General features: G+C 31.8%; 1 protein-coding gene across 2 annotated transcripts in view; it reads left to right on the forward strand.

Moving 5' to 3' along the window:
- Nucleotides 1-242: 242 nt before the first annotated feature.
- The window catches only part of LOC134691270 (PAS domain-containing serine/threonine-protein kinase-like), a 51,378-nt gene continuing 41,383 nt past the window's right edge, over nt 243-10,237 (forward strand). Inside the window, exons 1-8 of one of the 2 annotated variants that reach the window (XM_063551690.1) lie at nt 243-331; nt 4,175-4,277; nt 5,083-5,332; nt 5,826-6,028; nt 6,588-6,758; nt 7,913-8,053; nt 8,511-8,645; nt 9,791-9,914. In XM_063551690.1, coding sequence (XP_063407760.1) covers nt 312-331; nt 4,175-4,277; nt 5,083-5,332; nt 5,826-6,028; nt 6,588-6,758; nt 7,913-8,053; nt 8,511-8,645; nt 9,791-9,914 — 1,147 coding nt within the window. In that variant the 5' untranslated portion in view covers nt 243-311. Of the gene's footprint in view, nt 332-377; nt 549-4,174; nt 4,278-5,082; nt 5,333-5,825; nt 6,029-6,587; nt 6,759-7,912; nt 8,054-8,510; nt 8,646-9,790; nt 9,915-10,237 lie in introns of those variants that run through there. The other variant, XM_063551691.1, reaches the window with a different exon arrangement.

The raw sequence follows: 10,237 nt of genomic DNA on the forward strand, positions 1-10,237 counted from the left end.
AATATATTTAAATCATAACCGACAAAATAGCCACTGCCCTATATAAAGTCTGAAAGATTCTGACCAAATTTTTGTTATAGCCATAAGGGGTCAAATTTATTTGCAAACTATTATGCAAATATGTATATTTTATCTGTGTACGTTGTTTTGTTTAACGCCAATTTGCCCAGGTTAGAATTTTTTATCTGTTTTTTCCTTGTTAAATCTTATTTGTTACTGACATGAAACAGTGTAATTTATGATATAGGCACAGCAAGGACAAACTATGCAATAAAGTATCCCTTTTCGCACATGCGCATTAAACTCCAAAAATGGCGGATGAATTGAACAGGTAGAATGACACTGAAACCAAACAAAGTTATTTAATCACACATATTATTAATTGTCAAGTTAAATCATCTTCCCATTGAACACTCTCAGATTAAACTATACGAATCTGTATCTATATTCAATGTTTTATTCTTATAGATAGTGAATAAGAGTTGTGTTTTACACCCGAGACAAAACTTGTTGGAACAGACACATTTTATATGTCAACATATTCATTTGTAGGTTATGATTTATAAACTAAAGGGATTGGAATATTCCTTCTTTTATGATGTGTTCATTAGTGGTTAGGGTAAAGGACATTTGTAGTTCTGGTTATATTGGGACGGGTGCTTTGTTAGGAATAAACGTATTTACACTTTTGGTATTTAGCTGAATTTTGGCTCAAGATGCCTTTAAATATGCGCCCTATGACCTTTCTGATGTCAAGCAACAATCTCTTTTTAATTGTGAAGTCAATTTTAAATGTTACAGGAACTTTTTACGTAATGGCATGATACTAGTAGTACGGTAACAAGACAAATCGGCACCCAGACAAATCGGCACCCAAGTCCGAAGACATTTCGGCATCCATTTCGGACATTTCGGTATCCGCACAAATCGGCACCAAGACAGTCTGGCACCTCGTTTTTAAAAATAGATTTATTATCAAAAATTAAAGAATTGTTGCATAGATATTATAATTTGTATATAAAATATGCATTACAAAAAGAATAATCATCATTTAATTAAGCTCTTAAAGATTATGTACGAAAAAACATAATTTAACTCCTCAATAGAGATCAAAAGTGTATAGCTTGTGTTTGCAGCTTGTGTTCTCGTCTGTTAAGACAACACAATACTTAAAACAATATTTTAGTGTTTTAATATTAAAAGCCTTAAACATAACAGTGTGTGCAAGCCATAATGAGTAAATACCTAGAAACGTATAAAAGGTCAACACTTCTGGGATGCTCTTTCTAACACAATGTCAGACGACAGTTGTATACAGTGCCAAAATGTTGTGCGCCCTAGACAAGAAGCTTTGCAATGTGATGGGTGTCAAAAGTGGCAAAAAAAAACATATTCAAAGAAACAATGTACAATATTGACAATAATGTTATAAATAGTGCAGGAGACAAATAAATAACACTCAAACATAATTGCTGAACACGCAAAATGCCCTCATCCATAAACAGTGCCAGGAAAATTTAATTTTTGGTTCACTATATATAGATCAAAGATATATATAATTTATAAGGTGCCGATTCATCTATGATAGGTGCCGATTTGTCTAGGTGCCGATTTGTCTGGATGCCGATTTGTCTTTCACGGGTGCCGATTTGTCTATGGTAGGTGCCGATTTGTCCGGGTACCGATTTGTCTTTGTGCCGAACTGTCTAGAATTCTAGTAGTACTACTTTGCATACAAGTGTAAATAAGAGTATAATGTATGGTATCCAAATTACACCGAGTACACAAATTGCACCTATTTAACAAAAATAGCAGCAGAAATCTTACAATTTGTATTTTTATGATTTGATACTATGCAAGTCTTTCAACATCTATAGATAAACATATATTTAGATATATATACACAAAACAAAAAATTCACAGTATTTATCAACAGATGAAGTGTTTACTGAAAAAAGCTAAATGTACGGAAACTCTGCCATGCAACGTCATCAAAACGTCATTTTTAGCTCACCTGGCCTGAAGGGCCAAGTGAGCTTTTCCCATCACTTGGCGTCCAGCGTCGTCGTCCGTCGTCGTTAGCTTTTACAAAAATCTTCTCCTCTGAAACTACTGGGCCAAATTAAACCAAACTTGGCCACAATCATTTTTGGGGTATCTAGTTTAAAAAATGTGTGGCGTGACCCGGTCAACCAATCAAGATGGCCGCCACGGCTAAAAATAGAACATAGGGGTAAAATGCAGTTTTTGGCTTATAACTCAAAAACCAAAGCATTTAGAGCAAATCTGACAAGGGACATAATTGTTGATCAGGTCAAGATCTATCTGCCCTGAAATTTTCAGACGAATCGGACAACCCTTTGTTGGGTTGCTGCCCCTGAATTGGTAATTTTAAGGAAATTTTGCTGTTTTTGGTTATTATCTTGAATATTATTATAGATAGAGATAAACTGTAAACAGCAATAATGTTCAGCAAAGTAAGATTAACAAATAAGTCAACATTACCAGAATGGTCAGTTGACCCCTTTAGGAGTTATTGCCCTTTATAGTCAATTTTTAACCATTTTTTGGAAATCTTAGTTATCTTTTACAAAAATCTTCTCCTCTGAAACTACTGAGCCAAATTAATCCAAACTTGGCAACAATCATCTTTGGGGTATCTAGTTTAAAAAATGTGTGGCATGACCCGGTCAACCAACCAAGATGGCCGCTACGGCTAAAAATAGAACATAGGGGTAAAATGCAGTTTTTGGCTTATAACTCAAAAACCAAAGCATTTAGAGCAAATCTGACATAGGGTATAATTGTTTATCAGGTCAAGATCTATCTGCCCTGAAATTTTCAGATGAATCGAACAACCCTTTGTTGGGTTGCTGCCCCTGAATTGGTAATTTTAAGGAAATTTTGCTGTTTTTGGTTATTATCTTGAATATTATTATAGATAGAGATAAACTGTAAAAAGCAATAATGTTCAGCTAAGTAGGATTGACAAATAAGTCAACATAACTGAAATGGTCAATTGACCCCCTTAGGAGTTATTGTCCTTTATAGTCAATTTTTAACACTTTTCATAAAATTTGTAAATTTTTATTAACATTTTCCACTGAAACTACTGGGCCAAGTTCATTACAGATAGAGATAATTGTAAGCAGCCAGACTGTTTATTACAGTAAGATTTACAAACACATCACCATCACCAAAACACAATTTTGTCATGAATCCATCTGCTTTCTTTGTTTAATATTCACATAAACCAAGGTGAGCGACACAGGCTCTTTAGAGCCTCTAGTTTTAAAATCAGCAAATACACTAGCAGTAGCTTACAACAATCCATTTCTTAATAAATGAAGAGTAAGCATAGACTAATATCCAGTTGTTCGAAATATTTGAAGAAATTAAACAAAAGCTCTGCTATTTGACTTTTGATGATGATGATGCAAATTTAAGTATAGATGCAATTTGGGTACTCCTCATTTCAGAATCATTGATAGTTTGGAGATCAGTTCAGACCAATTTTCTATGATTCCATATGAATTCAAAATTAAATTGGTGAAAGCATATATAGTAAATAATGCATGTAAAGATACATCTTCAAAATAAACACATAATGAATTTTTTTGTCTGAAGCTTAAATAAGCATAGGTTAAAAAACTGTCAAAATAGGTGCACGTCTTCTAAAAGTAGTTGATTATAAATAAAAGAAATTATTGTATTTTGTAAATTATAGTTGCATTTAAACCAAACACTGTAACAGACTGCTTAAAGTACATATGTATATGGATGCAGAGCTAAATTTATTTCAATCTGATATATATTAGACTTAAATAAAAAAAAAAATTCTGATGATGTATTTTTTTTGTAATGAAGGTTGGCTAAGTAAAGTTAATTTTTGGATGGCAGGACTTTATAAATTTATTCTTCAACTAATAAATTTTAATATTTTCAGTCCCTTCTAAAGAGAAGGATTATATTTATTTACATTGCTGATATGACCAAATCAGGTATTAATGTGCAACATCTCCGGCTGCCACTGTTACAGTATGCTGAGTATTTTACATGTTCAAATATTTTCAAAAGAGGGGCGAAAGATTCAAGAAAAACAGTCAAACTCATAAACAAAAATAAACTGAAAACGCCATTATTATTCTAAACAAAAATTATCTTTCTTTTACAGAGGAAGCTATACAGATGTGTACAAGAAATATGGAGTTAATCATGAAATTTTAGACACAGATTTTAATCCAACAAGGATGACTACTCCTGAAGTTTTACCAAATGTAAGTGTGTAGAATTTGTATGTATAAATAGTCAACCATTAATCTTACAGGGCGATGGATCATGTAATATGATTCTGTACAATACAAAATATAATATATAACAAGTCAAAAAGGGTACAACATCACCATTAAATAACTATAAAATGAACAAATATTAGATACTTAGGATAACAGATATATATCCTTATTCGGTAAAATGAATCATGTCAATATATTCAAATTGAGACACTATCAAAATCTTGAAAGTTTATACAATTTAAGGGTACATCACAGACGCTGGTTAAATTTTAAATTTCCAAACACAACGCAAAGATATGCCAAATAAAAATAGGAATTTGCCATGTGAACTGGCACAACTCTAAATTTTCAAAGGTTGTGACAGTTGATATGTTATAACTGCATGGAGAGCAGTCCCCATATAAACAAAAATGAAAAAGCCCAAAACGGTCCAAGTTGGTATAATATTTCAAATTTGACAACAGTCAATGACAGTGGGGCTATTTTAAGTGGATTTTTTACTTTTAACAATCTGTCTCAATTGATTGTACTTTTAAGTCGTATGATAATTATAGATTATCAATGATTTTCAAACAAGACGGAATCGCTGAGATGAATTGTAGCCAAGAAACATCTTCATGTTTGAAATACCATTGATAACTTGTGAGTTGCTGTTTTCCCAGGCCAGGCAACACCAATGACAAAAATAGTGTGATGACATCATTCTTAAAAAAAATGCATATATATTTATTTGCAAACTGCTTAGTAACTAGAAACATGACATTGATTACATGTTTTTTTTCTTCAGAATTTTAATCAGAATTTGCACATAGACAAGGCAGGCCTTGCCAGTAAAAGATTGACATTTGGAACTCCTTCATATCCTTCCCCACTTGATAGGATAAGAGGAGGGAGAAATGACAGAGCCAACCAGTTTGGTCTCCTGGTTGGAAAAGAAGCATCATTTGAAGGCAACCAGTCTTATCCTAAAATAAACAGGGGCCAGTTATGTCTGGATGAGACCATGATGAAACCTAAAACAGCCAGAATTATTCAAGGTCTGTTTTCTTATTGAAGCGCATTAAATAAATAAGTCATACAATTTATGGAAAACAGTATGATTTGACTAAGTACCACATTAGGCAAGAATACATATATATTGTCATTTTATTACATAAAAGTACATTGTAACCGAGGAAAAAAATCACATAAAAAATAAAAGCAAATTATTATTCTTTAAAATTCTGTAAGATTAGAGTAAATTGTTTAATGTAATTATTGTGGAATCATTTTTGTTTTAATATGTATTAATTAAATTAATGTCTTGCCTTATATAAAGTTAATGCTTCTATGTAAATATTTTGTTTTTTTCTGAGATAATATATTTTGTAGGATCAGCTTGTACTTTTAAAATGCATTGAAATAATTAAAATTTGAAAAATCATGACAATAGATTGATTAAAACTCTTGCCATAATTATTATATGTTAGTTCACCAGCATTTTGCTGAATGTTCAACTATATATTTATTTCTTGCTTTTATATGTTTCAGGTTCCAAGTTAAATGATGTGAGTTATTCACCAGCTAGAAGTAAAGGATCCTTTCTGAGTCCCCATGATTCTAGTCTGAACATGTCCAATCATGAGAATTGGTCATTCTATAATTATCTTGGTGGTCACTCAACTTCAGCATTCCCGACTACAGTACGGAATCCAAACAAAGCTATTTGTACAATAAATGCTAAAACATCAGAGGTATGTTCAACGTTTATGTAGTTTATAAATAAATGAATGATGGATGGTTCAGTTGATATTAAAAAAAAGAGTTTTTGAGTCATACGTAAACTTGTGTGAAAATGTAATTATTGAATAATAAAAACGTAGGTGGGATGAATATTTATGAGAAATCAAACTAACAAAGCAATAACCCTAAAAGAAAGACATTCCTAGTTTTTGATAGGGCAGAGTAATGAGACATTGCATCATACTTTCACATTTTCCGCTATATGTTCCTTTTAGAAATGTCCATCCTTAGTAATTGTCTTTGATCTGCTTACACATTGTAGCACAAATATTAAGGAATACATGTTTTGGTAACTGTCAGAGTTAGTTAATTATGATTCCCATAGTTTAATTTCAACACGGTACATATTGCTGACTCTTCTTAAAGGATTATAATAAAATTTCTCATTCAAGAAAAATGGGAAGATACAGATGTAATTTTCTGTCACAGGCCATCTCAGTTCTTTTAAATAAATTAAAAATTGACTCCTAACATGCATTTTCTGTATCATTTGTGATGTTATTTTTTTAGATTTTAATTGCCAATGACATTGCCTGTGTTTTGTTTGGTTATGAGTTAGAAAATCTGATTGGAAAGAATTTGAAAGATCTGATAAAATTAAAACCCAAAGATCAGGCTACCATTAGTGAATCACATTTGGATGAAGCCTCTGGTGAAATGGTATCAATTTCTGGAAAAGTGGTAAGTAACAAGGGTTCAGAATTATAATATCGCTTTTGATATTGCTGTGGCATAGCCTTTTTGCACTAATTCAAACATTAATAAAAAAAAAAAAAATTAGGGGCAGATAATAATATTGAAATTAGTTTTATAGGACAATTTTTATTTTTCCTCATTTTCAAGATGAAAAGACCTGTGATCCCCTATTTTTATTTGTTATTCAGAAGTATTAATAAAAAGCCATTCTGTTATCTGCTCTGTGGTCGGGTTGTTGTCTCTTTGACATATTCCCTATGACCAATCTCAATTTTATCTCACAGAATTTTAACGAACTATCATGTTATTTTCCTCAATAATGAAAAATCAAGTTCCCCTATATAACCTATTTAAATTAATTTACAATTTGTTAATTTCAATGTGTTTTAACAAAAATTAGGTTTGTCACCCATACTTTTATTATTGAGATTTGAAAGTAAATCGACCGAGAAGTCACTGAAGTTTAGGCAAAATCTATCATTGAACATTTAGACAAAAAACCTACATTAAATCACAAAGGAGGGACCAAAAGATACCAAAGGGACAGTCAAACTCGTAAATCTAAAACAAACTGACAACGTCATGGCTAAAAATGAAAAAGACAAACAGAAAAACAACATTACACATGACACAACATAGAAAACTAAAGAATAAGCAACACGAACCCCACCAAAAACTAGGGGTGATCTCAGGTGCTTCGGAAGGATAAGCAGATCCTGCTCCTCATGCGGCACCCGTCGTGTTGCTTATGTGATTACAAATCCGGTAAAAAGTCTAATTCGGTAGGTCAAATTCATGAAAGGGAAGGGGATTGTAGTTACGACGTAAGGAACATATCCGATATCATTTGTGAAACGGTTATTCCATAACGGTCAACCAACTCGTGATGGCGTCCGTAAAATTTACGAAGGATTGATTTCAACTTCACCATTTGGAACTCTTGGTTTATTAGCTTCCTTGTGAGCTGTAACCCTCTATCAAGAAAATCATGATAGGAAATGCAAGCACGGGAATATCGTATCAATTGGGAGATATATACCCAGTATGCAGGTGCTGCTGGTATGTTGCAAATGACACATGATTAAATTCATTGTTATTAAAAGAGAACTTGCATATGTTTCTCCAATGTTTTTTTTTAGGTTGATGCCTCTGACAGTGAAGGTATTGTCATGCCAGTTTCTATCTGGGTACGGAAGTTAAACTGTAAAACAGAGCCAAGGTGTCTGGTGGTTATGGAACCAGTTGAGAGAACTGTTGCCATGGTTACATTTAATAATAAGGTTTGTAGAGATAGATGTATAATTATAAAAATAAGAAGATGTGATATGATTGCCAATGAGACAACTCTCCACAGGAGAACAAATGACACAGAAAAAAACCCAACAGGTCATGTACAGCCTTGAACAAAGAGTAACTTGGTTGTCATAAAAATAGAATAGCTTTATTATACTGTACTGATATTTCTTTGTGGGAAAATGGCTTAAATATTTTTCATTCAATTCCTATTAGATACTTACTATATGAGACATATAAAACATAAGAATTTAAGATCAAGGAACTTGGAACTAAGGAAAGTGTTACATGCATTAAACCATGTGAACTGAATCAAATACTCTGAAATGAATTTAAAAAGAATTATTACTTGAGCACTGAGAGTCTGGCTTAAAAAGTTTGTTAGTTCAGGTAGCTTTAAGAATATAAAACTTAGGTCTGTTCATAGAATACATTTTATTTCAGGGTGTGATTCTATCATGTGACCATCAGTTGGCGTACCTTCATGGTTTTGATTCTCCTGATGACTTGGAAGGTCTTGATATGACACAGTTGATACCATCATTTAATATACCTATGACATCATCATCTCTCACAAAGGTAATTTAAAATAAAATTGAGAATAGTAATGGGGGATGTGTTTAAGAGACAACAACCATACCATAGAGTAGAAAAACAGTCAAAGGCCATCAATGGTCTTCATCACAGCAAGAAAATAACGCTCCCAGAGGCGGACTTCAGCTAATCCCTTAACAAGAATGTGTACTAGTGCGGTGAAAATGGACTTTATACTATAGACCAACAAATATAAATAAACTAAAATTAAAAAAACAACTTACACGAGACTAAACAGTGGCCAGAGGCTACTGACTTGGTACAGGTGTTAAACATTTAATAGTGATCTCAACCCTCCCCTATACCTCTTTCAAATGAAGAAAAATAATATACATTATTTTGAATATTATTTTAGTGTTATTTCAGAATTAAAACCAAATATGATTGGTTGCCTTGAAGTCAATAAATGCAAAACTCCTCCCCAAGGAAGCATACTTTAATTGAACCAAGCCTGTGTGTTTTATCAAATATGTTCTGTTGGATAGATAAATAAACAAAACTAGCTAAAGATGAATATGTATTGTAAAACAAGTATGATCAGTACTATGAATACATATGTAAAGGAAATCAAGCTGGATAATATATTTACTTTTCTTTCACTTTGTCAAAATGTAGATTTTACCATACTTTTTTATAAACTACAAGTCATGCATAGATTATTATTTTAAAAAAATCTGAGATAAAATTTTGAAATAAAATACGAGACAACAAAAAGAAGGAATTATGGCACTAAAATTTGTTTTCTGTACACAAGTAAAAAAGGAAAATGTCATAAAAATTCCATTTTAAAATTTTAACAAACGAGTAATCTCCACTTGTATGGCTAAATTGAAAAAATGAATTCTACAAAACAAATATTGTGTTTAAGATTTAACAGTGTAAAGTTGAAATTTTAGAGAATTGTTAAACATTGAAAAGAAAAATTAAAACTAACAATTCACTTACAGAAGTTAATATTACTTATGTCTTTTAAATAAGTATAGTAACATTTTTTTTTATAAGTTGTTCATCTGACTGTTTTTGGATCTAACTTTGAATTTTTTTGCAATTCCTGTCCAATTTATTAAGATTAAGGATAAGGAATCTTTAAATGATTAACAAGTTTTGATATATTTCTTTATATTACACAGGAAATTCGTAAGCAGCAAGCAACAGGCAGAACAAAAGATGGAGTACCTTTCCCACTGAGTATTTCTGTTAAAATGGCATCAGAGATAGAAGATGATCCAAGGAATATACCACCGAATCAAAAGGGTAAATTAACTATTTTTTCAAAAATAAAACTGAATTTCAGTGAAAAAGATTAACAAAAAGACTGAATGCGCTAAAATAAGAATCTCAGCAAAATTAAATATCTTGGTCTCTTGTTTCCATGATTATATGTATCAAAGCTAACTCTATTCATATGATATTTTGACGTACTTGACTTAGGTTGTGGAGCTTGTTAGAATATAGTTCATAAACTTATTCATTTGTTCTGCAAGACACAAATTTGATCCAAAAATAGCTCTAAAAATTTACAGGTCTCAGGTGTACTTGAAAATCCTACTAAAATATAATTGACACCCATAAATTGT

The sequence above is a fragment of the Mytilus trossulus genome, chromosome 11 (genome assembly GCF_036588685.1).
Source record: "Mytilus trossulus isolate FHL-02 chromosome 11, PNRI_Mtr1.1.1.hap1, whole genome shotgun sequence".
NCBI lineage: Eukaryota > Metazoa > Mollusca > Bivalvia > Mytilida > Mytilidae > Mytilus > Mytilus trossulus.